The sequence below is a fragment of the Suillus subaureus genome (genome assembly GCF_016647635.1).
Source record: "Suillus subaureus strain MN1 chromosome Unknown BJ212scaffold_11, whole genome shotgun sequence".
Taxonomy (NCBI): Eukaryota; Fungi; Basidiomycota; class Agaricomycetes; order Boletales; family Suillaceae; genus Suillus; species Suillus subaureus.
This window is the reverse complement of record NW_024538567.1, coordinates 386,678-411,878: the sequence shown is the minus strand read 5'-3', so window position 1 is coordinate 411,878 and position 25,201 is coordinate 386,678. Positions and strand designations below refer to the sequence as shown.

The 25,201-nt window shown below is 48.5% G+C and overlaps 9 protein-coding genes across 9 annotated transcripts; 3 read left to right on the top strand and 6 right to left on the bottom strand.

Moving 5' to 3' along the window:
• Window positions 1–1,579: 1,579 nt before the first annotated feature.
• Window positions 1,580–2,665, top strand: BJ212DRAFT_1479565 (uncharacterized protein; the record flags this gene model as incomplete). The annotated part of the gene is made up of 9 exons (XM_041339908.1): window positions 1,580–1,601; window positions 1,665–1,697; window positions 1,748–1,824; window positions 1,880–1,934; window positions 1,999–2,097; window positions 2,155–2,265; window positions 2,338–2,369; window positions 2,427–2,452; window positions 2,515–2,665. 9 exons carry the CDS (start codon window positions 1,580–1,582, stop codon window positions 2,663–2,665), a joined length of 606 nt encoding a protein of 201 aa, XP_041194434.1.
• A 1,004-nt stretch (window positions 2,666–3,669) lies between these two features.
• BJ212DRAFT_1269121 (P-loop containing nucleoside triphosphate hydrolase protein) lies at window positions 3,670–4,473 on the bottom strand (the record flags this gene model as incomplete). The annotated part of the gene is made up of 1 exon (XM_041330788.1): window positions 3,670–4,473. The coding sequence occupies one exon, from the start codon at window positions 4,471–4,473 to the stop codon at window positions 3,670–3,672; it is 804 nt and encodes a 267-aa protein (XP_041194433.1).
• A 1,032-nt stretch (window positions 4,474–5,505) lies between these two features.
• On the bottom strand, window positions 5,506–6,273 carry BJ212DRAFT_1268846 (uncharacterized protein; the record flags this gene model as incomplete). The annotated part of the gene is made up of 4 exons (XM_041330759.1): window positions 5,506–5,643; window positions 5,695–5,838; window positions 5,895–6,170; window positions 6,223–6,273. The coding sequence occupies 4 exons, from the start codon at window positions 6,271–6,273 to the stop codon at window positions 5,506–5,508; spliced, it is 609 nt and encodes a 202-aa protein (XP_041194432.1).
• A 1,090-nt stretch (window positions 6,274–7,363) lies between these two features.
• Window positions 7,364–8,994, bottom strand: BJ212DRAFT_1346259 (uncharacterized protein). The gene is made up of 4 exons (XM_041335336.1): window positions 8,274–8,994; window positions 7,952–8,215; window positions 7,777–7,899; window positions 7,364–7,724 (listed from the first exon to the last, which is right to left on the bottom strand). Exons 1-4 carry the CDS (start codon window positions 8,496–8,498, stop codon window positions 7,593–7,595), a joined length of 744 nt encoding a protein of 247 aa, XP_041194431.1. The 5' UTR covers window positions 8,499–8,994; the 3' UTR covers window positions 7,364–7,592.
• BJ212DRAFT_1346232 (carboxylic acid transporter protein) lies at window positions 8,980–11,311 on the bottom strand. The gene is made up of 13 exons (XM_041335334.1): window positions 10,994–11,311; window positions 10,891–10,935; window positions 10,324–10,840; window positions 10,104–10,273; window positions 10,043–10,053; window positions 9,935–9,991; window positions 9,860–9,882; window positions 9,716–9,810; window positions 9,585–9,662; window positions 9,500–9,533; window positions 9,376–9,446; window positions 9,261–9,325; window positions 8,980–9,211 (listed from the first exon to the last, which is right to left on the bottom strand). Exons 1-13 carry the CDS (start codon window positions 11,174–11,176, stop codon window positions 9,085–9,087), a joined length of 1,476 nt encoding a protein of 491 aa, XP_041194430.1. The 5' UTR covers window positions 11,177–11,311; the 3' UTR covers window positions 8,980–9,084.
• A 968-nt stretch (window positions 11,312–12,279) lies between these two features.
• Window positions 12,280–16,097, bottom strand: BJ212DRAFT_1269025 (GNAT acetyltransferase 2-domain-containing protein; the record flags this gene model as incomplete). Its single annotated transcript, XM_041330778.1, has 13 exons — window positions 12,280–12,472; window positions 12,562–12,842; window positions 12,896–13,122; window positions 13,176–13,301; window positions 13,350–13,492; window positions 13,543–13,682; window positions 13,736–13,855; window positions 13,904–14,740; window positions 14,795–15,394; window positions 15,446–15,626; window positions 15,676–15,789; window positions 15,838–15,929; window positions 15,993–16,097. 13 exons carry the CDS (start codon window positions 16,095–16,097, stop codon window positions 12,280–12,282), a joined length of 3,159 nt encoding a protein of 1,052 aa, XP_041194429.1.
• Window positions 16,098–16,461: 364 nt separating this feature from the next.
• Window positions 16,462–17,751, top strand: BJ212DRAFT_1586928 (uncharacterized protein; the record flags this gene model as incomplete). Its single annotated transcript, XM_041342394.1, has 3 exons — window positions 16,462–16,646; window positions 16,737–16,824; window positions 16,901–17,751. The coding sequence occupies exon 3, from the start codon at window positions 16,924–16,926 to the stop codon at window positions 17,749–17,751; it is 828 nt and encodes a 275-aa protein (XP_041194428.1). The 5' UTR covers window positions 16,462–16,646; window positions 16,737–16,824; window positions 16,901–16,923.
• Window positions 17,752–17,980: 229 nt separating this feature from the next.
• BJ212DRAFT_98509 (GTP cyclohydrolase N terminal-domain-containing protein) lies at window positions 17,981–20,198 on the top strand. Its single transcript, XM_041344513.1, has 9 exons — window positions 17,981–18,223; window positions 18,278–18,497; window positions 18,570–19,140; window positions 19,189–19,310; window positions 19,360–19,422; window positions 19,476–19,629; window positions 19,677–19,847; window positions 19,900–19,958; window positions 20,016–20,198. The coding sequence occupies exons 1-9, from the start codon at window positions 18,143–18,145 to the stop codon at window positions 20,150–20,152; spliced, it is 1,578 nt and encodes a 525-aa protein (XP_041194427.1). The 5' UTR covers window positions 17,981–18,142; the 3' UTR covers window positions 20,153–20,198.
• Window positions 20,199–20,243: 45 nt separating this feature from the next.
• Window positions 20,244–24,821, bottom strand: BJ212DRAFT_1479559 (uncharacterized protein; the record flags this gene model as incomplete). Its single annotated transcript, XM_041339907.1, has 4 exons — window positions 20,244–22,926; window positions 22,975–24,114; window positions 24,164–24,597; window positions 24,648–24,821. The coding sequence occupies 4 exons, from the start codon at window positions 24,819–24,821 to the stop codon at window positions 20,244–20,246; spliced, it is 4,431 nt and encodes a 1,476-aa protein (XP_041194426.1).
• Window positions 24,822–25,201: the final 380 nt, after the last annotated feature.

Genomic DNA, 25,201 nt, shown 5'->3' with positions numbered 1-25,201 from the left:
GCAACTCTAGACTTATAGGGAGAGAATGGTGTCAGCACTGCTCACCTCGTACCCTGGCCGGTCACAGTGGTATGTGTTGGCGTCGTCTGCTGATAGTAATCTTAAAACTTCAGCTGAAAACTTCACCAGGGAGCTCAGGGATTGGACTGCGTATATTGGAAAATGTTTGGACCAGGTAGCGACTATTGCCATGCTGAACATGTGTCAGGCGGGGACCTTCAAGTATGATTAGTCAGTGGATAGCTTGGGCGTAGTGGCCCAAAACGGTTTTAATCTGTCGTTTATAATCCGGAATAATCTGTAAGGGGGGGGGGCCCCCCCCTTCTAGATTTAGAGTTTGTAAGGGGGTCAGAAAATAATGTTTTGCAAATTCGACGCAAATGGACAGCGGCATCGCGGCACAATTTCCTTAAATGGTCTTTTTTATTCTATCTTATTTTATTCCGCAATATTTCAGCCTACGGATAGTCACCCATTTGGTACAACATAAAGGCATCTCCTAAATATCGATAACCCCGATGTGAAGGTGGCTTATTCGCGTTTCAAGAGGCATCAAACTTTGAGCTTCAGAATCACAGAAGCTTCGGTTAGGCACATTTTATTGACTTCTGTTCGCATCCTCTATCTTGCCTATCATGGCTTCAGATCGAGCACGCGGATGTGAACGTCTGAGGTATCAAGTCCAATATACACTGATTAAATAGAGAAAACGGGTCTTGTTAGAGGTAAACGAGACTGAAACATACATAATGGTACACCTGGCACTGGCCAAAGCAGTCAATGGAGTCACAAGTACAAAAGGTGAATCAACATATAAGAGCGCATAAAGCACGAGTATGAGACAATAGAGTGAACATACGAGACAAGGGTATAAGGTTTGATGGCTTAGTGCGTGCTTGTTATTCCAACAGGCGCTCTTCTATCTTCACCTTATTGGCATCCATTACATACAGTTAGTGTACAGTGCGCCACCTGACCGAGACCGTGTACCACCTCTGGATGGAGTATTCGCCTGACGATGTCGCAGCAGCGAGGAGCGTACAGTTCACTAAGCACCTTGTCAATGTGAGGGCGAGTAATACTTGACAATTCATGTTCTATCAGTACATATACAGTGCGTACCGCCGCACCTGCAAGTTTACCACGTATTCTTTACCCTAACACAGTTTAGCGTCGATGGCTACATTCTGGGTAGGCTTATCCTAATCCATTTACGTTCGCCGTTAAACTCGCTTGTCCAGACCTATGACTATGCATGTTCACTTCATGAAGAGGTATACACCCATTCCGTGATACATCCCGGTTTTGATGTCCACATCATGCTGTACAAAGCGGACATATTTAGTTGGGTCGCGCTGGAACAGGGTAAAAGGCCTGTATATTGTTACACGATACCTCCCCTTTATCCTTCTCATCACCAGTCTATATCGTGCGTTCCGCTCCTGCACAGTGTCCCGATGGTGAATTATCACTTGTTCTTCAGTGAACTTTACCCCGAATGAGAACCCAGGTGTAGGTGATGCGGTAGAGAGTTAATGAGAACAAATGACTTACTGCATGATTTCGCCAGAAATGCCAGATGTTTGACAATATTGACACAGGTACGTACATGGTACATTCATGTATACACGTCCACGCCGAGGGCTACTACTTTCCCATCACAGGTCTTGCTATAGTGTCAGGCGTTTTCTCCGAGGGTATGTCCTTCCTTCCCAAGATACATATGTTCCTGATCTGATTCATCCAGGCTTTTTTGTCATCAGAACATGGGTCCTCTGGGACAACGATAGAAACTTGCTCGTAGCCATCCTAGTTACCGCACTCGTGAGTTCCAAATCCACTTGTTCACACCAAAGCTGGCTGTAGATCCCTCGGCCAGACTTTTATGGGAGCATCGATCGGCATTCTCTTCGCCACTAATGTTTCCGCAGCATGTGCGTGCTCTTACCCCTCTCCTGGCATTCCGCTACCATTCAACAATTCTGTCAACTTCCACAGATGTAATTAGTGCAATCCCGGGCATCACAGGGTGCTACCAGAGTTCGACCAGTTTCCAACTCTTTGTACCATTTCTTCTCCTTTGCGTGTTCGAATTGGGTGGGTGACCAGGAGCATATATGTGTCCAAACACGCGCTGACAGATGTTCTCCCCAGGACTCATGATTCTCACAATCATCCGCGCCATACAGAGCTGGCGGGAAAACCAAAACCGTCTGTACGTCGCCCTGGTGAAACATAACATATTCTATTATACATGTGGTTTTTGTGAGTCAATACTCACATGCGCCGTTTTTCCGTGCTCATCCATGATCACTCTCTTTCCTGAAGTGTTCTCAGTGGCGAACATATTCACATCGCTGCTCCTCCAGGTGCGTGAATGTTCCAAATGCCTTTTACAATCTAGCCGTTGACATTCTGCACCCCAGTACTCCTACCACACCATGTTGTATGAGTATGCACCTGCATATCCTGCTGCGTATTCCTACTGATATCCAAACTCACACCCACGTACAGTTTCCAGTTCATTATCCTCGCAATCTTTGCCACGCGCATGCACCGCGATCTCTGGCTGTCTGTAAACTCTGTAGACCAACATGCATATGACTATAGCGCCCTTGTGTGTATTCCAATGTCCGACATGGCACCTGTAAATTCTACGGCATGATGTCTTATCCTGTGGCTTATTCGGTGTCTTGTGGAGCGAGGCTTGGACTGTACGAGGTGACTGGTAGGGGTGGGTTTGATAGAGTATGCTATATGCTTAACTTATAGGATGAGTCTTGCGGGGCGGGGGAGCATTTAGGTGGCCTTGGTCTATTTGACTTTCATAGTTCCCACTTCAAACTGCGGCGGATCCAGGATTTGAGCGTGCTAGAGCCGGATGCACAGCCTGACAGTAATGAGCACAATTGTGGTACAGGTCCACCAAGCTCCACGGATTAACGAAATGTCCTGATATGACGGGATGACATCCGGAACCATAATGCATCTATGCCGCCGACAAATTTGTCTCACTCGACTAGATAAATTATTTGCACCACCTCAACCTCACAATTATATTTGAACCCTGATGTCGCTAAACAACTGCCAAAACCTTTGACGTGACATCATCATCATAGCAGATGTTGCGGGCGGAGTTTGAAGTTTCGTAGTGTGCTACCCATCCGAGCGCGTGAACGTTGAATCAGATATTATCATGAATGAAATGCAAAATCACAATACTTCTTTCTCCTTCAATCGTTCGCTTCGCCCTGGCATTATATGATAGCCCCGTACTGTACACTACGCGCTCATCGTGGACTACGCTCCCGCCCGCTCTCTCGTTGTTCACTGCGTCCCATAGCACCTGATATTTCAGAGCCACAGAACCTTGCAGCCGTTTTGCAACTCATTGCGTTGAACTCGTTCTGTCAACCACTTTTTGCAAGGAAGTCGCCATGAAATTAGGCTGGATCTATGATAAGCGTCACTGGTGCGTCATACGATTGCAGAACTACTGCCAGTGGCTGAATTCGCATACGAGATGTTCTGCTGGGGAAACCGATGTGTCGACCGCCAATGGACATGACACCAGCTGGACCACTGCGTCACCCTCTTTTTTATGATTTCTCATAGATGCGGTACATAACGAAAACTGCTACAACTTGACTATGGACGAGGCTCTGGACTTCAAACTTCGTATGCTTGTGAGTGACTACCTTTACCACAACGCCTTGACTGGGCTTCCCTAAAGAGATCTCGCATTAACTCTAATTCGTCTATAGTCTTCTCCGATAGCTTCTGATCTCTCACTGTGGAGACCATGGTGCTGTTGGCGACGATGTACACCCTCTGATCGGGTAAATTCGCCTCCTGAAGGTTGCACCTCACGGTTGCGCGAGTTTCAGCGATGTACTGCTCGCGTGCGGAGCTATACAATGCATTGCGACGCGAGTGATTTTCATCTTCATCTTCATCGCTGTCGTAACCCGATTCCTTGATGATGTTTCTGATATGTGAGTCTGATTTCGACCGCACGATATAAGTCGGAATATTAAGGCGCCGGCAATTAACCAGCATGGCAAGGTCAGTCATTGTAAAGCGGCTGTCGAAAAGGACGATAATGCAGTCGAAAACATAGAGTCCGTGTGCGGTGAAATATTGCCAATCCGGTGTGTTCAGCGTGCCGGACCCTGGGACATCATACCAAACGAACGGGTTATGAGGGCTTGGATCTGGGAATCTAGTGATATCCGTGGTGGTCTCAACCACGCCCGTTGGTGCAGCCCCCTGATCTCTGTTTCGAAGGCCTCGAAAGGCATTGATCAGCGACGACTTTCCCGCACCGGAAACCCCTGTCATTGCGAAATGGAATAGCCCCTCTTGGTATTGGACTCTGTGCTTCGCTATTTGTATCTCCTTATCACTGGGGATGCTCACGAGCTGGAACGCGCTGTGTTTCTCCAAGGTCTGCGAGTCCTCCTTCCCATTCATGACATTTTCAGTTATTGGAACATCTGCTGCACCCTCGAGTTGAGCCCAAATGCAAGTGTGCAACGGATGTTTTCTTGCCTTTATTGTTCGACTTCGTGGCCGAAATCCCTTCTTCCTTCGTCTTCATCTGGAGTACAGCAGCGCAACGCTCTGGCGTTTCATAAAGACGCCTACGCGGGGCTTCTTCTGAAGTATGTAATCCCGCCTCGCTCGGCCTCTGCCACACATCTGTTTGTACAGAGTAAAATCCTTCAACGTTTTCTCCAGTGGCGTGTGGAGCTTGGGCGGCTAGGAGTTCATCTATTTCTTCCTCTCTGATATCTTCTTCGGTGTCTATAGCAATACGATCTTCTTCTGGCCATTCTTCGCCCTGCCACCCTGCCATTGATGTCCCACTAGCTTGTCGCCAAGGATGCGAGTTTCTGGCCTGTCTCAGGTCGGCAAAAATGGGATTTTCGAAGATATCCGATGTCCGAATTTCATCGACGATTGTAAGAACGATGCCAGCGATCATCCGAAGACTTTGCAGTCTGAGGGGGGAGGACATCGACGTGCCCATTTTTCACGCTAAAAGTTAGAGTTCCGTATCTTGAAGGGAAGGTAGCAAAGGTGGGTCATCTTCCACTGTCGCAGAAGTTGGTGGCTTATATGCATCTTGAAACGCCGTGTTGCCTCGAGGACCAAATTGCCAATATACTAGATGTCTCATGGCCGATCGTCTCTTCTTTAGAGGGCAGTTGTGGAGACTATCATACAGCATCAAGCCCACGAGGTTCTAACTTTCGCTTCTCAGTCCAAACCAGGGCATTGCGCAGGTGGATTTCTATTTTTGTACTCAAATAGGGTACGATCAATATACATACGCGCAAAGCTAGTGCCTAATAAGAACGATAGACATTAGACCGGCTAATGACATTGTAAGGTAGGCACAATGGAGTGTCGTGAATCGTATAGGGGATGCTAGTGTCTTGAAAATTAAAGATATATATTTGTGCTATTGGGTCGTAGGGGAAAGGAGAGCATCGGAGAGCATCATTCCATGTCAGCGACGTAGAGCTCAGGGACCCAAACATTCCTGTAATAATGGGCCGATAGGATGTACACCTTGGACGGATGAACTTTGTTTTTGCTAAATGCCCAATCTTCCCAACCACGCGCAACGGGCTTGTTCTAATGATCGACGAGTTAGTAGCCTTGTGTCGATTTTAAGATTACACATACCTTTGCACAGTTGTAAAGATCTTGAATCAGCTCGGCAATAACTCTAGCGAATCCTTGACGAGTCATCGGTAAGTTGCCATTCATATATGTGCTAAAGCGACGACGAGATGCATCCGAAGAACGGTTGGGTACGTATCCGGGCCACTGCGTCAATTGGTTAACATACATACACTATTATATCAGAGACAGGCGATGCTTACATTTAGTGCCAGAGTAGTTGTTCGCCAGCCGTGATGAGCGAATACCACGTCAGTCGGACAATCAACAACTGTTTGTTTCAGAATATCTGACACGTTCACACCGCACCAATTCCTAACGCTAAAATGGATGCCGGGGAAGCTCTGCTGAGCAGGAGTGAATTCCCGCAAGCGTAGAACACGCTTCGCTATTTTTCCATCGCTGGCGCGCCAATATGGTGGCATCTCGGCACCTATCGTCAAGGGGTGAGGGGCAGGATTGGCTTGCCAAGCATAGTACTAATATAATTTCTGCGTAAGACAAAAACGGGGGAAGAACGTGGAGGCTCACCCCAGGAGACCCGGCTCCACCAGCGTTCACAATCATTTGGTTGGGTTGCATGTATGCCATACTGGACTGATTGAAGTTAAAATAGAAAACCGGCGCTGCACAATATTTGAGATGTTCCAGTTGATGAGGTGCCCATCCCAAACACTCGCGTGTTTTATACTGCCCATAGCTTCAACATGGTCCACAAAGCGGTGCGTGTCATGAAGCGCTAGTCGTCTGGGGCCAAAGCGACCACTCAATGTTATTCTCGGTGCAATAAGTTGTAAATCATGAAGCGGGATACCAACCATTCAACAACATAGATCGTGACACAATGAACGTAATTTTTCTCTATTAAACGGCGGCGTCACCAAACGTGTCACTAGGAGACTTTGAGACAAAGTGTCTTTGATGCATGTGTAGCGCGACGTGAGACCTGTCGACATTCAGCGTCTGTCAGCAAAACATTATCCTTAGAGTAATTATGTGTCTGTATCCCTATGGAGTCTGACGGAAACCAAAGCTCACCAACTGCGGGTAGTCCAGTAATTAGAAACAAATGGTCCTTAATGCGAATGGCAGCAGACCGTAAAGGCACTGACAACAACAAATATGAAACTCGAAGAACAGGGTGGGGATTAATATGGGAGATTTCACGAGACAGCTTGGATAATTACCAATGTCCGTCTCCGACAACTGCCACAAGGTGAGAGGCATACCAAGATATTGGTATAGAAAATGCCGTGTGTTAGTCTAGTCATCCTTGGTGACTACACAAGGAGTGTTCGTTGCAACAAGCATACAGAGGTCACATTCATGGGTGATAGGCCTAGGGTCGATGTAGTGGGCACTAGTTGTTGAACATTGTGGCGTGAACCTGTGTTCTGATTAAATCTGAAATTGCCAAAAAAGGGCATATAGTGTGGTTTAGTCTGAGCGACAAAGCACAACTTGAAGTACTACATATATATCTGTTTGCTATCGTGTACGGTACCGAGCTCGGGAGTGAAGCTAGTGAAACTTTGAAGGCGCAGGTGATACCCGCTTCTTGCTTGGTGCCGTACCCTAGCATCGATTTTTTGCCTACCGATCACTGCCTGTCAAAGATGCCACCTTCACGCATATAGGAGTTGAGTGGTCCATAGACTCGTGGCCAGCCTGCCCGTCTGCATTTATCGATGGTTTGCCTTAGACGGCTGGTCACGAGTCCAGGTTCGAGAGTGGAGGGACTTTGACTCTCTAACCTGCAAACGCGGCAGGAAAGTCCTTTGTGCATTTTCTCATATTAATCGTCACTGCATACAGGTGTATGTCATGTGTCCTGCTGCATTACTTATACATGTATTATGTGTTATAAGCGTGAATTCGACTCGACGAATCCAACAATACTACTACCTCCGGAGTACATAAAACTCCGGAAACCACATACCAGCGTTGGAATGTAAGGACATGAGCATGATATTTCGTAAGCGGACTCGTGAACAGAGGGCCCAAGGGCCAAATTCGACCGAAGGTGATATTTTCTGTGGACTTGGTTATTTCTGACAAAAGCCGATTTTTAAGGATATCACCCACTGATACAGATAAGTAAAAATTATGCAACGCAGTGCATAGTGCAACTGCGAGTTCCTGTCTGGTATTCGGATTGACTGTAATGTGTCTGGAGGTATGAACATCCGAAGAATCATAACCAGGCCACTAAGATTCAAATATCAGGTCTTGATCAAATTAGAACACACATTGAGTATACCTGGAAGACTATTTTGAGGAACCCAGCCTTAAAATCAAGTTCTGGATTGTCTTGAACACATTCACCATTCAAGACATTCTTGACCGAGACGCCAGGATTGCCATTATCATAAAACAGAATTGTGTGATGGCATGAATGAGATGGGGATGGGGATGGGGATGGGGCTGGAACACGATGTGCTGTTGATCCATCCGGTAGCGTAAAACGTTCAGTTGAACGTTGCTTCGTAGGTGAGGAGGGCGGAGTGCTCCGTTTAATCGATGACTATCGGGTTACAGATGAATATGTGTTGTCATGCTGAGGTATTTCCACTGAGACATACGGATGAAGATTCCCCAAAGGACTGGCCAGAACGCCTTTTCTGAGGTGCCATCGGGTAGGTCAAGCGTACGGGCAATGCAATTATGCTGTATAGCTGAAAGATTTGGACATCCAGCTTTGAAAAGAGCTGTATCATCATACCTCCCTGGTCTTTTATAAGGATCGCATGGCTAGCAGGTGTTATAGGCAAATGACAGGGGCAGAACATGTCTCCATGATATGGCATTGTGTCCGAGTCTGGTCAGTCTGGCCATTGACGCGGCCAAGTTGGAAGGCCTCCTGGTTATTCTTTTGATGTGGCGCCAGCCGACCACTCATAAATGAGATCATGTCCTTCGTTAACGTACCTCAAAGAAATGGCAGGCTTGCCAGAGTGGCACGGTCAGCATTGCTGTGGTTCATAATAATTCCTAGTCAGCGAAAAATCTGAATATTGTTCAGCGGCCTGTAATCTTGGCCTGAAGGATAGGTGTGAGCCGACAGAAATTCCTTTCCCGAAAAACTCAGTGAGGAGCAAAGGCCAAACGGCGGCGGCAGGTACGCCAGGGCTAGTATTAAGTACTCTGAAGTACAGTGGTAGGTGGCCAGCGTGAACGTTGGAAGTTCAAATTGAACCCACAATATCACGTGGCCTCGGCAACAGGGCCGGGCCAATATTGGCCTGGCCTTTGGCACGAAATTTGGCTTATCAAGCGTCAATGCATCAACCCGGGGGCATCGCGATCTCGTTCATTACAATCAACATATTGTTGTCAAGCTGTGGTGGATAAATACTACAATTATTTACGCAGAGGCGGAGGCGCCTAAGCAGCCTAAGCGCTGCTTTTCTCGTCGACTTCATGATATGACGTTTGTGATGCGTTGTCTGCCACAGCATCATCTCTTCCACCTCCTTCTTCGAAAGCGGTCTTGTGTTTCTCGAAATGCGAGCTGTGATTTCTAAAGGAAGGTGAGCGTCTGTATGTCCAAGCACACGCGGGAGACTTACTCGGGCCCAACGATCGTGACAACGACCACGAATGCAGCAACGACCCCAATGAAGATGGCTTGCACCTGATCAAGCGATGAGTAAGACCGCGCGGAAGTGGAACTTTGTTACACACCGTTGCATAGTTTGGCTCCTGAGTAGGAACTCCGTCCTTAATGATTGTTGTCTTCAAATTAGCCCCACCAGCTAATATACATTAAGAACTTCGTTAATGGAATTAATTGTGACTATCCACTCACTGGCTTCAATCTGTGCTGATGCTGCCGATATCATCTGCCGCGAACATATTAACCACAAACATGGCACGATATTCATTCGACCTACGTTGCCGATCTGGTAAGCAACACCAGGAAATGTTGCTCTGAAAGCTGGCGGCGACATCTCGGCCAGTTGGATCGGGATCTAGTATATTTATTTTTGGGCCGGGTTCACAACAAGAGTAGGAGGGTACGTACGACACCCCATGCGCCCTGAACACCAACTTGGATACAGAATGCTCCAGCAGAGAGGGCAGAGAATGAGGAGGGTAGAACCCATAATGGAATGAACGCTGCGAGAGAACATCAGTTTTGTTCAATATCACCAGAATTAGTGCTTACCTCCGATGAGAAGTGTAAAAATTCTGATGGAATTTGAGTAAAATCATAAAACCATCATCTATCAAAGGCACATACACGATCGTCAGACGGCGTCCAATGTACTGGCTGGCCCATCCAGCAATAACACCACCGCTATATGATCCTCAGAACTTGAAATGCATACGGAACCAATTGACAACTCACGCAACTGCACCCTATTGGTGTATATTAAGAATTTGCACACAGGTAATTTTGTAAGACTTACACAGTTGCCGATAATGGTCGCAACAGTAGCATCGTGAGCACTAAAACCCTTAGTAGTCTCGAGGTATGTGGGATACAAATCCTGAACGTGTACGTCATTATGGGCTCGCCCCGTGAATTTGTATACACGAGATACGCCTACCTGGGAACCGTGAGACAAAAAGTTGAATCCTGTACAAGAACGTTGATATGTTGATCGTTAGGGACAAGAGAAGACTCGCCTGTCATTAAGAGCACAGCATAAATGCATAGGAGCCAATGACGCTTAAGCATCTCCTTCGTTTCTTTAATGAAAATCTTGGTTTTCTGCGAGGTATTGGTCCCTCTCGCTATCTCTTGTTCTTTGGCGCGCAGGAAGAACGCGCTCTCTGGGACAAGAACACGAATGGCTGCAGCAAAAAAGCTGATGCCTGCTCCGGTCCAAAAAAGTACCCGCCATCCGTGCTGGGCTACCAAGGTCAGATTGATGACGGCTGCAATCAGGTATCCGACAGCATAGCCTTCCTGCAAAACCCCGCTTGCAATCCCACGAAGTTCAACGGGCAAATTCTCAAGAGCTGAGGCTGACGAAAGTCCCCATATTCCACCCATTGCAATACCGAATAGGGCACGAACGCCGAGGAATTCTGAAAACGTGTTGACAAAGCCAGTTCCGAGCTCAAGGATACAGCATAGAAGGAGATTGAAAATCAATGGCCACTTGCGGCCAAATCGGTCAGATAAGATACCGAAAATAATCTATGAAACGATAAGTTTGGTTAGTAAGAAACAGCAGGAATAATGCTTACAGCGCCGACAGGCCGGAACAAGAGAGTCAACGTAATGGCAGTCGTCTGAGACCGCGCTGTACGTTAGTGCGCAACCAGCGAGGGAAGGACAAAAACAGCGTACGATTTGAGCTGTCGACTTATGAAATTGTGTCGCCAAGGGAGATACCGTGAGCGATACCGCGAAGAAATCAATAGCGTCGCATGTCCAGGCAAGCCAGCTAGTGCAACATGTGGTTAAAATGATAGCACTAGCGATGCGAAAGATGACACTGACCCAGACCAGAACTGAGCCCACTGCACCCATGTGAGATTCTTCAACGCAACAACCACACTACCAGGGGCACGCCTTTCTCGACGCGGGATGAGCTCGCGCAAAAATCTTGGTGCCATGATGGGGGAGGCAATGGAGGAGATGGCGATTGATCGAGGAGAGGTCGGCCTTAGGACATGTGTCAGTATGATATTACTTTATATTGAGAACGAGATCAGGAACATTTTAGCCTGTCAGGCACTGCCTAAAGTAACATAACTTATAAGTATATATCTGAGGCGGGGTGCCAAAATCAAGTACTCACGCGCACGCATCATCTCATCAAATCCTTCCCCGCACAAAATGGAGCTACTACTAACTCTCATACTTCCTCAGCTGACGGTGCCAGCTAAGTGCCAGCTAGTGCCACCAGTGCCTTGGGGCCCCTACCTCGAATCATCGTGATGTTGTAGATCCCCAGTTACTATGTGTCCGCTAAGCACAGGCCTCCAGGCTGCACTGCACGGTGCGAAAGGTTGGCCCAAACTTAACCCATTGGGCCCAAGCAACGGCTACGATAGCCGACACATCATGGCAGACGCAAGGTGATCTACTAGTAGACAAGCGGGAATAAGTAGGATGAGTTACGTCCTCGTTGCAATTAAGGAACGTGAAACTTCATCGACATCGATGGGCCGGCTGCAGACGACTCCCTCATATCGATCATCAATGCTAATGACATCGGGAGCATGTGCCGCACTACTAGACTAGTCACAACTCGGATAAGTCTGCAATTAATTAATTTCGAATTCGGTCCGCAAGCCTTCTCTCCATTACATAATCGTATGTACTCTCAATGGAAATGCTACATAGCAACGAATGATGGGCCACTATTACATATACACAATCAAATCGATTCTTGGTCTCTTTGTTATTTATAAGTCACCGTCATGATACACGATGCAGGGCTCAAATCTACATACAGAAGAGGTTTATATCGAAAGGCGTGTTTGTTATGTATGCAAATGATTTCAAATTGTTCTCAAACTGCGCCAAGCACCCGCGCTCACGGAGGAGGTTGACCACACACGGAATGCATCCGTGGAACACCCGTCACTCGATAGCGACACGCCGCATGTACTTATCATATACTTAGTTCAGCGCCTCGACTTCTTGCCCCTTCTCGTCGTTTTTTTATCCTTATCATCTCCACCTTCCGCTTTCCGCTTTTTGCCAGCAGTAGGTTCGGTCGTCTTCACACTAATAACAGTGGCTCCTTCTCCCTTAGCAAGCCTCGATACTTGCGCCTCGGCGACACTCCAATCCGCGCTGGCATCGTTAATAGCATACCTGTGAAGCACGACCATAAGTCACGTTATAGATGCTCTAGGCCCCGTCGATCCATGTCCACGGCAAATGGAGGATGCAATCGCACTCACTTGCTCAGATCCAGGGAGTCGATCATCTCGCGTTGCTTTTCGCGAAGTGCTTTTGTTGCTTCATCGCCAGCCTCGTTTAACTCGTCGTCGATATGTGTTTCAATAGGTTTCCACTGTGCAGGCTCGCCACCATCCCCAACACGTGAAGTCGTGGTTGGAAGGGCCAACGGAATATCGGCGCCAATCGAAGCCTTCTGGATGTCGACAAGATGCTTTGTGATCTTGCGGATAACCTTCACAAACAAAGCGAGTGCCTGTGATACCGGCAGCGATAGCTCACCCTGCAGAATCACGCCCTTCAGTATCACCCAATGCGTATGATGAAATTATATACCTCGACCTCCTCGATGGTCTTTCGTTGAAGACCGAGACCAAGAAGGATGGAGGCCTGAACCGCGCTCAGCCTCACGTCATCTCCTAACCGTCCTTCGAAATACAGAGAAGCTACTATTGGGAGGAGATCGAGGACAACGTGATAGTCAAGCATATTATTGGCATATGACTCTAGACGCTTTAGGTCAAATGGTGACATGAGGATGGAGAGCTCTGACGATTCAACAGCTAGAAGTAATGTCCGTCAACAAACCTTAGAAAGCTCTTGGAAACAATTTTACCTCGCGATTTCTTCCCATCAAGCTTCTTCACACCGATATCCGCAGCCTCGAGTACGCTTAGCGCAGTGACGCTGTTGAACTCACGGAACTTGAAAGAAAGCAGAGATAGGAACCGCCGCCTGAAATCTACGCCACATTTTGAATGAGTTCCGAATGGATAATCAGAAAACGCACCTTTCGAAAACTCGCCCATCCACTCAAGTTCGCCATCGATCGAACTGTCGAGTCCCCGGACCATAACGCATGTATGCTCTCCCGTGAGCTCGCTTTGTGTTTGACGGATGTATAATGGTACATATCCAGCTCTTTTCCAGAAGCTGAAATCGATGATTAATAGGAATTGTTGAATTAATGGAAAGTATATCACCGAAGAAGTTGAGGCGTTAGGCCATATGAGACCCCAAGGTAATCCAAAGATTCAGGTTTCCTTTCTGATAACCTCTGGAGAAGTGGGGGCATCGCCTCAGGAGCACGCACTGTGGGGTGATCCGTTTTAAGATCCGTTTCCTTCGCCGGGTGCGCGTCATTTCACAAATATCTGACACGGATGTTATACTCACCGGATCTAGGGCTGCTGCATCTGGATAGGAGGGTTCGGCGGGAGTAGCTTCATCCAGGTTAAAGTACTCTCCGCTGTAGAAAGAATTTAGCGCTTTCAGAGCCCGGGATCCGTACCCCATCTGATGGGCCAATAAATTACAAGCTAAAATACCTTGTGGATAACTCACATTTGCATAATCGGGATGGGTTGCGATCCGTACAATCCGGGCACCAGAGAGGAGGGCAAATTTGCTTTCTTGGAACTGCTGGGAGACAAGCCAAGGGATCATGTCACCTCCTGCTCGCAAACCGCGGCTCAGGCCATCCATGATGGCGGCTTTGCTGATATTCCCCTCCAGTGCGACTTGCAGTACGACAAGTGGCTCCGGAAGATGAGACTCGTCGTCTGCTATTGGGGGTAGGAGCACGAAAAGGTGATGTGCTGGGGCGTCCGACATCAACTGGAGGTCGTTTGGTTGGTTCTTATAGTGACTGGCAACATACAACGCCATCATGCGCTGCAAGAACATCTCTGATGCGGGGTGATAGCTAAAGAGCGTATCTCGGCTGACATAGTACAGTTCGCATGAAGAAGGGTGCGGGCAGCCCTGTTGAGCGGCCTTGGGTACGATGGCCGCATCCAAGCAGAGAAGGCCATTCAGCCATTTTTCGATGCGATCGCCAGCAGAGTATCGGATAGGTGTTTCAAGCTTGATTTCACGAAGGGTTCGAACTTTAGGGGCGGCGGAGCGCGTGGGCTTTTTGGAAGTTGAGGCAGTAGCACCATCTTCAACAGGCGCAGTAGCATCTTTTGTGAGTGAAGGTCGGGTACTTTCGCGGAGTTGTTGAATAAGTTTGAGAGAAAGAGAGCGCCCTGTGCCTTCGTATCCGTTGATTGTCGAGGCCATGAAAACAAGGTACGGGCCCAGGAGGTTGCGGACAAGGGGAAGGGGGATGGCGGCTGCCTCATCGATGACAACTAGCTCGGCCTGACCAAGAACGTGTGCATCCTCAGGTTGGATGTACTGAGAATTTGTTTGTCAGAATGTGCACGCGAGTGCCGAGACGGAAGTACACACCTGAATGGTCTGACGATGCTGACGGAACACATTTACACGGACGATGGCCTTATTAAACTCCGGATTCGTGCTCTGTGCAATGTCGTAGTCCAAGTGCTCCTCGTAACCGAGAGCATCCATGCCCTTGAAGATGAATTCGAAAAGTGTATTCAAGTTTTCTGGACTGGGACTCGTAATAAAAATATTTGAGTATCCATGAGCGAGAGCGGCAGCGATTGCCAAGCCTAGCGCCGCAGATTTACCACGACCTCGAGCTGCGGTGAGCGTGACGGTGGATGAGAGTGTCTTCTCGGCAATCGCATCAACAAAGGTTAGAACAGCTCGAGCCTGGTCTATGGTTTTTGCAAGTTTGACGAGCTCGCCCACAGGTTTTGTGTCTGCCAGACTATCCTTGAGGTTTTTGAGCTCGGAGTCCACCTTACCCTTCCCGCGTTCCTCTTCAATCGGGGTGATATCCTTGGCTTTAGATATGGGCAAGACATTCAGTTCATCATCCAAAACCAAGCAGTCCGAGCAAGATCCCAGGGAGAGAATGAACCGTTCGTTAAATCGCGCAACTACCGAATCATGAGACGAGGTTCTGTACCTGGCATGTACATCCTGCCAAACGAATCAGTAAGCGACCCTCTGGATAAGATGGTGATACCGCACCATGGTAAGAGTGTACAATTGCCTCAAAGATGACATTGTTTTCAGGAGAAGTACCACTAGTCCACCGCCTTCTACCGTCTCAATAGTGCGTGCCAAGAGATTGGGTGTGATTGCCTCAAAATCTTGCAGGATACACATGCCATAGGTGTTTCCCAATATACGGTGTGATTCTTTATAATAGCTAGAGGACTATAAGTTTGCTTCTGGATAATTTATTGATGTTCACGCACGTATAACGGATATCTGTGACAGTCACAAAAATCTCGAATGGATTTTGCTCGTTTGGCTCCCGCACACCTCTCTTCACGTCCCGCTTAATTTTCGCCTCTCGCTTTTTTCGTGCCCTACAGATCATCTTAGGTCTCTTCGCAAAGTAACATCATGTCACTCACGCGGTAAAACCAAGATCCTTTTTATAGCACCATAGTACTGAAGGGCGTGCCGACACACGCGCCTGTGAAAGCAAAAAGTGGAGATTCACGATCTAGAATAGACAAAAGTCAAGGACGGTCGACAAACCAGAGAAGAGTTAGCTGCATCTGCATACCTGGTCCCTCCCCTTATCACCGACCAGAACTATGAAGGACCGGTGATTTTTCTTGACATTATTGTTAATTAGTACGGGTATACGAGGATCAAGTTGCTTGCGCATGAAGGCTGCTGATACTGGCTGAAGCTAAGGCTAGCTAGTCCTCCCAGGTCCCACTGTTCCGTTCAAGGTACTAAAATTCACTATCGCGTTCGCAGAAGGAAGGTGTTTCGCACGCTCATAACCTTACCCTGGATGCATTAGTGTATCAATTATTCGAACCGAGTAGTACTAAAGCCCCTCCAATTCCAGGTCATGTTGGCTCATCAAATATACATTAATGTTGATTGGAAGGGCTGATGTGCTGATCAGCGTGCTCAATATTTTTTGCCCGCGCTCAGCAGCTCTATCTCTTCCCTAATAACTTGAACAATTTCTAGGTTTTTTTTTCCAATTGATATACAATGGCTGACACCTCTAACTTACTGAGGGTGCACATGCCCCGGTGTGAGGACGTATGTTGGGTGTCGTGTTCAGTGGAGTTCAGTTTTGGGCTAGCTTTACACAATGCCAGCCAGTGAACACTCCCGAATATCTGCAACGCCATTCGTCCTCAGGCAATTCCCATTGGGAGGCCAGACATTTGTGCGTCGAACGCATCTCTAATATCAGGTGGGTGTCGGGTTCATTACAATTCCGCTTTGTACTCACTTTACACAACGACATCCATTGAACACTCCCGAATGTCCACAACTGCGTTAGTCCACAGTCCACTCCCACTGTGAGTATTCCGCCACAGTGAAGTATGCAGGATTTGAGGGCTATAAAACTCTTGTGCATGACGGCGGTTGTAAGTCACTGATCACTCAGGATGAACCCCCTCATCCTCACCAACGCTTTTGCATCGGTCCACATCGGTGTCAAAGAATGTTTTTGTGGCAAACCGACGATGGAAGATCATGATTTTTTCTTTTGCTCTCCTGACTGTGCTCGCGCGGATTCCTTGCGTACTCTAGGCGGTCAAGGTGACTGCCATTACCGCAACATCATGCAGAAGGCATGTGCCAACTCAGCTGCTCCAAAGCATGCGCTATCAAGGCGCAAATCGGAGCACCAGCTTCGCAGAGTTTCAACCTCGAGGCATGCTTCCGTGTCACAGCATCCCCCGCATCCCCCCAATGCATCGAAGGCCCTCCCCACAGTTGAAGAAATCACGAGTTCTCTTCTCACTCAACAGGGGAGATATGAAGGCGAAGACACATCTGTTTACAGTCCTCAGCGGCCCTTCGAGCCACGGAATGAATCCGTTGACGTACAACAATCCCCTCTTCCTCAGCGGAACCTACAGTGCTCCTTGCCCTCTAAATCAGGGCTTAACAAGGGCGTCCGTAGCTCGATTTTTGCGATGTTCCACAAAAAACAGACATTCCAGCCTGATACAAAGATTCGAAGAGAGTCATCAGTAACTGGAGCGATATTACAAGAAATGGAAGAGGAAATCGAGGAAGAGGCTGCTTCGCAGAGACTTCTGAACCACACGGAGGGCAGGTCAAGGCCCCCTACCTTGGTTCACCACCAAGTCAAACAGACCACTACTATTCGGCAATCATGTGTCATTCGTCGCTCAGCTTCGTTCGCAGGCTTGAACAGCCAAATTGAAAATCGGAACGGGGAAAGGGGATCCGTAATGGAGGCAGTGTTCCAACTTCGTCAAGCGTGGAACGAGACGGCAGACTTCACACCGGACTTTGATGAGAGGTCAGACGAGGAGGATTAGTGAGCCATTTGAAATGTCTTTGAATACTCGGACTTTGATATGAATATGCCACACTATGTGTACTATATGTTGCGACTACTTATTGACTACTTATTGACTACTTATGCTATGACTCCAACAACGATTTCTATATCTCTAGATTCTTTGGCTTCGTAATATTGTGATCCTGCTGTACTTGTTGATGTTACGATCCGAAACAGGAAGGTGTTCAAGAACAAACGACTCCGATCGAGATTTCCGGCTTATCGTGTAACATTCTTCCAAATCGCCTCGGGTCCTACCCTTGCAAATATTGCCGAGAGCCCTTAAACCGAGCACTCCACCAGCATAATTCGCTTGTACGGCGTACATACAACCGCCTTACCACCAACTCTTTCTGTTGCGTACGATCATGTCCTCTGACGCTCTCTTGACTCAGATCTTGGCCCAACTCAGCGCACTCCAGGTCTCACAGCAGACCTTGCAGGCCAAGGTAAAATGACGTTCTAGGTTATAAATGCGAAGACTGATGCAATCCACAAACTAGTTGGATGCGTTTATCACTCCTGGAAGTCCACCAAGTCATGGAACTCCTATCACAGGCCACCATGATTCACCAACTTCGTCAACCTTGTTGCTATCACCTTCCTCTTCCTTGAGCAAGGTCCAGTTGGCTTCAGCATCGCAGGCGAGCACACCGTCAGACCACAGTCAGACCGATAAAGAGCGAGAGAAAGCTCTGTATCCAGGGAGAGTGCTTTTGACTAGTAAGTCTTTCTGAACACTACCTTTCACACGCTTCTGTTATTGTTAACTTCAGCTAATTTCGACCTCTACAGCTCATCCTGACCAGCATGGAATCAAACCTTTTCCACTACAATGGGGTGCACCTGATCCCTCCGTGAGGGGACCTGTGATCTGTTCGCGTTTACCTTCCTCAGTCAAGCAACGCAATGCGCTCGGCGCCCACTCCGGTTCATATTCGATTTATCGCGCCCTTGCTATAGCTATGGGGACTCTTAACCCCACCCACAAACCCGATTACTCTATGACCGAGCCACCCGTGCCTATTCCTCCACAACCTGCATGGTCAGATCCGCACAAGATTGTTTCGTTTGACCCCTGGGGACACCTTGTGCCTCAGATATTTAAAAAAGAGGTCGATGAACTTGGACTTGATGTTCGTCCCAGTATAGCAGTCACGAAGGCGCACATCAAACTCAGTGAAATTGACGAGACTGCGAGGAAAGGCGAACTCGAGGTGGACGGCAAGATTGTGTTGGCTACGCGTCCTCTGAGAAATGTCGATGGAACGGAGAGTGACGCTTATTCTGGTGTAGAGATCACCACCAGTAAAGCGGCTGTTGAGCCAGTGTGGTATCTGCCTGGCGTTGCTGAACGTTTCGGGATGTAGGTGGCTACTGCTGTCTTAATCTACTAGTTTCTAATCCCCGTCAGATCCGAGAGCCTGCTTCGCCGTGCTCTTTTCGAAGACACTGGAGGAATGTATCCTGAATTGATTACCCGCCCCGACATTAAGGTCTTCCTCCCTCCCATTGGCAATTTGACAGTTTACATTTGTTCGTGTTGTTGTTCGTCTATAAACTTTCTGCTGACTGCTCTCCCAAGTCGGAAACCCTGCATTCCTAGCCGATGAGTCTAAGGAACTGACCTTGCGTGTACATGATGAATGCATGTCTCTTCATCTGTTCTCTCAATTGTATCTGAATGTTTATAATTATCAGGTAATGGTTCTGATGTCTTTGGATCCGACATTTGCACCTGCAAACCTTACCTGGTCTTTGCGATCGAAGAGTGTATTCGTTGCGCCCAGAGAGGTGGGGTCGGCCTTGTAGTGTACTTCCGCAAAGAGGGTAGAGCGCTAGGCGAAGTCACAAAGTAAATATCAATTCTTTTTCGTACTCCCTGCTCACAGACCTCTTCAGGTACTTGGTTTATAATCTCCGGAAACGCGGTGGCGACTCTGCCGACAAATACTTCAAGTCCACGGAGCTTATTGCTGGCGTGAAGGATATGCGATTCCAGGCACTCATGCCGGATGTGCTACACTGGCTCGGCATCAGGAAGATCGATAACATGGTGTCCATGAGCGATATGTGCGTCAATCACAAGTACCATCCATTGATCATAGCTGACCGCGTATCTCAGGAAATACAACGCGATTGTCCAATCTGGAATTCCGATTCTGAAGCGGTATGATCTACCAGGTGGGTGACCTTCTCAATGTTGGCGTGGTTGGCAATTCATGATGACCCTCTTTCCAGAGCATCTCATCCCGCCAGACTCGCGTGTCGAAATTGACGCCAAAATCGCAGCGGGATATTTCACTAGTGGGAAGCCAATTACCGAGCAAGACTTGGTCAAGACAGTCGGTAGGACTTGGGAAGAAACAGAGCATTAGAAATAGCCTCAGGGCCCATGTAATTTCACCAACACTTCGTGTTCCTTGTACTGTACAACTACATTTCTTTAGATGATATCAAATGTCGACCTCATGCATCTTTGATTCCGTCGTTAGCTCGGACGTTCCAAAGCTGTATCGCCTTCTCCGCTGCTGCAAATCGTGCCTCCTCTTGGCTAGCCCGTCCTCGTTTCTCTGCGGTGGCCTGCACAGGCTCTCTGCCTTCCACAGTGATGGTGCAGGTTACATGACCCCTCTCTTCCTCAAATGCCGAGGTCAGCTCCTTTTGTTGGCGTGCAGCCCATATATGCAACCTGGTGAGTGGGTGCAAAACGTCGACGTCGTCCTTCAGGTTGCGCTCTAGTTGTTGCATTATACCCAATTTACGAAGTACTTGGTGAACGACATCCATATTTCCACGAGAGTCGAGATAAACCGCGCCGATAATACTCTCGATCATGTCGCTGAAGAATTTGGGCGCTTGGAGGCGAGTGAGGGCTGCCCACGGGAACGTGGGACCACGAAGGAGGGCTTCCTCTATTTCATCCTTCACTTTCCGATAACGAGCGAGCGTCGCTCTTTGCTGGTCAAAAACTATTGGGCTGGAATGGAGCAGGCATTGGTATAAGTATATCTGCTGCGTTTCTTCATCCATGACAATGCCGTTACGGGTGGGATGTGGTAAGCTCGCGTCTTTCTCCAGCGAGCACTTGAAACAAATATAAGTGAGGAAATGCATGTTAACCACGGCAGATTTGCGGATATGCATCTGGCCCGGGGTGAATTGTTTTCCTGGGTAGTGATAGAGATGGTTTGTGATGACCATGTCGAGCACAGAGTCGCCCAAAAATTCCATACGCTCATACGATACCGTTCGAAGATCGAACTGGTAGCTCGAATGAGTGATGGCTTCGACGAGGAGGAGCTTGTGAGTAAATGTGTATCCTAACATGCGTTCGATGTCGGTCATTGGAGTGGGCACCCCAGCGGTTTCCACGCACGAAAGTGCCTTCTCGATATAAACCTCGAGGGGTTGCCATCCTGCCTTGGGGCCGATGCCGAGACCAAAGAGTCGGGTGCACTCAATGCCAAGATTGTACCCTCCGTGAAGGAAGGCGGCTCCAATGAGGGCTTCTACCACATCCGCAAGCATCTTTGTAGATAGGTCCTCAGGAGCTTTGGGTGTTCCTTGAGACGAATCACCAGCGACCACGTCCTCAGCAATCTCAGTTACTTCTCCCACAGTAAAGTACTGTGGTTTGAACTTCCGAGGGGTAAATCGATCGCGTACGATCCACTTATACAGGGATAGCCTGATGGCTTCCTTTGCCAATCTGGAGTTGGAGACAGCATGGTCTTTACGCCTAGTAAGGTACCCTTCGTGCCAGAAGGGATAGGTGGCGATCAGATGTATCGACACCACAAACTTGAGAACGGCATCCCCGAGGGTCTCTAGTCTTTGATAATTAACATGACCTTGGGCTACGGGGGCAGTAATCGCTGTGATCAGATGAGGGAAAGGAATATGATAAAGCGGGGTCTCGATAAACAGACTCCCTCGAAGAGATACGGCAGTTGCAGCGATTGAAATGTGGCGAATGATGGAGGGTATCAGAATGGCATGATCGCATTGCACTTGAGAAAGAAGAACGACGCGAGATGATTGAGGAGGGAGGAACGACCTCCTGAGAGGCGCATCACTAGTGGACGGTAGAGGTTGCAAGAAATTTCTTCTTTGTGGCAATTCTTCTACGTGAAGTAACGGGTAGGTGATCTCAATTTCAGGCGTTTTTGAATATCTGGTCATGAAATCTTGCAACTCTTCCTCAGATAGAGGATCATGCCTCCACCCAAGGAAGCGATAAACCTTGCCGTAGGGAAACCCATCGCGAATCCAGATAATATCACTTGGGTGCGAGAACGCCTGTCCGAAAGTGGCTGCGTTTGCGAAGAGATCGTCTCCGGAAGACTCTTCCCCTTGCAAGTCCCGCAGCCACCTTCGACGCGCATCCCACACACCTCGGTCAGGGTCTTCCTCAGCAGGTTCAAAAAGATATGCGAAGTCAAATTTGTCCCACTGCATGCGGATTCCGTACAGACACCAGAACAGACGTCGTGTGGATTCATGAGCGGCTTGAAGGTCACTAACGGAATAACGGGCCACACCCTGTGCTTGCAATTCAACATCGATGCGACCTTTACGAGGATGATAAAGCACGGGTGCCTCCCCAGCCGCGAAAGATGGAAGGTCGACTCGGGTGAGCATGCGGATAGGAGAGAAGCCTGGTATGACAATGCGAGTAGCTGCCCAAGCCGTATCCGTCAATTCATCCTGCCAAGGATTCATCTGGCTAGTGACGGAGGCCATGCTGGATCGCTTCTCCACATCTTTGAGAAGATTCTTGACTTCCTCCTCCAAATCACGCTCGACCACGCTGGTCAATGGCAGGAGATGATCGTTGAGGAGATTGGCATGATAGAGAGCGAGGTATGCCTTGAATGCAACATGTCGGTATGCAGATTGCTTTGTAGGGTATATACGGTCAACTGAGAAGATGCGGAATTCCGCTGGGAGCCGCCTTGGTAAAGTCACTGTGCACCCGAATGGCCCCGGATATGGAGGGGGAACAACGCGTTGCGCAGGGTCAAAAGAGTGCCAGCCTTCAGGCATATCAGGGGGGTCGATGTCATAGATGGGAAGATTGGCTGAATTTGGAATAACAGCACAGAAATGATTGAGATGAGACACCGCTAGTAGTGGGGTAAGCATAGCCCTATCCATAGATGAGCAGGATGGCTTTGAATACACGCATATCACTCACCCTGTAGACTTCACCTTGAAAACAGGCTCATCTGGATCGGGTACTTCGTCATCACTGGAGACCGCTGGCCTGGAAGCACGGTCAGCCAGGTAAAGGGCTGTCATCTGGACCTCCAGTGTCTCGAACTCCGCCACTCTAGCGTCGTCGATACCTGACGATTCAAACATGAGAACAAAAGAGCTCCGCCTCCTGCGAGCACGACCTCTGCTTTGGGCCCAGCTCGCCATATTGTCAGGGATATCCCATCTGATCACATTTCCACAGGCCTGGATATCAAGCCCCTCTTCCGCCACGGACGTGGCGACGATGAGGTTCCTGTCTCCAGACCGAAAGCCCTCGAGAATATCTGCCTGAGGTTGGTCTTTCAGAAGTGTACGAGTGATGTCAAGAAAAGTATTGCGATAAGAGCTTTGAGAGCTTCCAAGCAGGCAGCCAAGTCTGAAATGAGCACTGCGAGGATGGTTCTTCAGAACCTCCGACAATGCCAACACTCCGTCGCGACGTGTGACGAAGATCAAGCCACTATAAGGCTCGTTCGATGACTCTGACCAATCCTTTTCGTATTCCAATGTCTCCAAGAGGACGCGGACTTTGTCCGTGATCCCGGCCTCGATGTCCGTAGGATCGTAAGAGATAGATGTTAGCTCAATCTGAGACAAATGTTTCATCAAGTAAGTCTTCTCCTTGGGTTGCAAGGTCCCAATCAACTCGTCCCAGGGAGTTTGTTTATCTAGTGCTCGGGATACAACACTTTCGATGTACCAGTCCGCCGCCCATGGACCAATGTCATAACATATGGCTTTGCCCGCGTTCGCGAGATCGGTCATTCCGCCATGCGAGTATGTCTTCTTGCTCTGGATAGCTTTTGACAGCTTCTGGTCCATTCGTGTGTACTCTGGGCCTCGGGTAGTTTTCGCTAGTTTATGACGTAGCTGTATAACGAAGGGGTCTTCCTCAATGTTCATAGTAGCGATAACGGCTTCGACTGCTGATAGGTTTTTAGAAGTATAGCTGGGATCACGGTATTGTGGGGTATCAAAGCGCACGTGTCGGAAAATCGGACGGTGGACATGAGTCAAGAGCTCATCTCGATTGGCTCGAGGACTACGAATAACGCAGTCGAGGTTGGCTTCCAATTTCCTGGAAAGCATGTCAATTATATTCATAATTTCTGATCCGAGGACCATACCGAAAGGCTACAGTAGCATTGCCACCGAACATAGGGCTAGCAGTGAGGCCCAAGATCATGGGACGTTCGTCCTGCTTAGTCGGCACCCTAGAGCCGCGGGCTGCAGGGAGGCGGGGAGGGAGGGAGAAGTAAAAATCTCGCATGATGCAGCTCATGGGGTGATTTCGATCCGCGTGGTGAGCCTCGTCGAAAACTAGGAGGCCGATATCCAGCCCCATATGAATGTAGCCGTGGCTGAGCGCGTCAAGGAGTACCTGCGGAGTAGAAACTATAACGCGATTGTTTTCCAGCACTCGCTTCCACAAGGTAATGTCAGTCCATTGCTTTGGCTCGAGCGCCCCGTGAATTAGGCCAACAGGGACCTGCATATTATCCTTGATCACGCTGTGCTGCTGATTGCAAAGAGCCACTGTAGGCGCCAAAAACCATGACACCTGGGAACCTCTGTGTAATGCGACCTTTGGAATAGATAACCTGAACGTACCTTTTGAGATCCGCGTTCTATTTCATATCTCATCCTCAAAATCGCAATCAAAGTCTTTCCAGAGCCTGTATCCTGAGCAATGATTATATTTTCCTTGAGACTGGCGTCCAGCATTTCCTGCTGATAATCACGAGTCTTTGGTATCGTATTAACGGTGACAGAAAGTTCTTCCATGTTGTTCTTCTTGACGGATAGGCCACAGGTGGTACAAAGACAAGATGCGAAAGATGGACAGCGCGCTAAGCTGATTTGTGCCAGGTCATATCAGAGCGCAGCACCTCCTTCGCGCCTAATCTGTCCTACGAGCACAAAAGGAAAACTGACGGAGGGATTCCGGTAGATGATCTTCCAGTTAGGTAACGGGAAATTTCCTCTATGGACGAATCCACACGAGCGTTAGGAGCCTCCGGGTCGCGTGCCCAATGAAATGTTCACAAGAGCAATGGACACCGAGGAACTCAGGCTACGCAGCAAAAAGCTGTAGGACCAAATGTAGGGTGTTGGGCGTGAGAGAAAGAGTTTCTCGCTTGTCATTGAGGCGCTCATTCTCGAGC

What these genes read in the sequence shown, in the direction of transcription:
- BJ212DRAFT_98509 (XM_041344513.1), top strand. Translation starts at nt 18,143, where the DNA reads ATGTCCTCTGACGCTCTCTTGACTCAGATCTTGGCCCAACTCAGCGCA. An exon ending in AGCAGACCTTGCAGGCCAAG is followed by an intron (nt 18,224 to 18,277) that starts GTAAAATGACGT and finishes TCCACAAACTAG; the next exon opens with TTGGATGCGTTTATCACTCC. An exon ending in GAAGCGGTATGATCTACCAG is followed by an intron (nt 19,959 to 20,015) that starts GTGGGTGACCTT and finishes CCCTCTTTCCAG; the next exon opens with AGCATCTCATCCCGCCAGAC.
- BJ212DRAFT_1346232 (XM_041335334.1), bottom strand. Translation starts at nt 11,176, where the DNA reads ATGGGTGCAGTGGGCTCAGTTCTGGTCTGGGTCAGTGTCATCTTTCGC. An exon ending in ATAAGTCGACAGCTCAAATC is followed by an intron (nt 10,936 to 10,993) that starts GTACGCTGTTTT and finishes GCGCGGTCTCAG; the next exon opens with ACGACTGCCATTACGTTGAC. An exon ending in AGGAGCCAAACTATGCAACG is followed by an intron (nt 9,326 to 9,375) that starts GTGTGTAACAAA and finishes TCGCTTGATCAG; the next exon opens with GTGCAAGCCATCTTCATTGG.
- BJ212DRAFT_1346259 (XM_041335336.1), bottom strand. Translation starts at nt 8,498, where the DNA reads ATGCCATATCATGGAGACATGTTCTGCCCCTGTCATTTGCCTATAACA. An exon ending in TCCTCAAAATAGTCTTCCAG is followed by an intron (nt 7,900 to 7,951) that starts GTATACTCAATG and finishes TTTGAATCTTAG; the next exon opens with TGGCCTGGTTATGATTCTTC. An exon ending in ATTTTTACTTATCTGTATCA is followed by an intron (nt 7,725 to 7,776) that starts GTGGGTGATATC and finishes CCAAGTCCACAG; the next exon opens with AAAATATCACCTTCGGTCGA.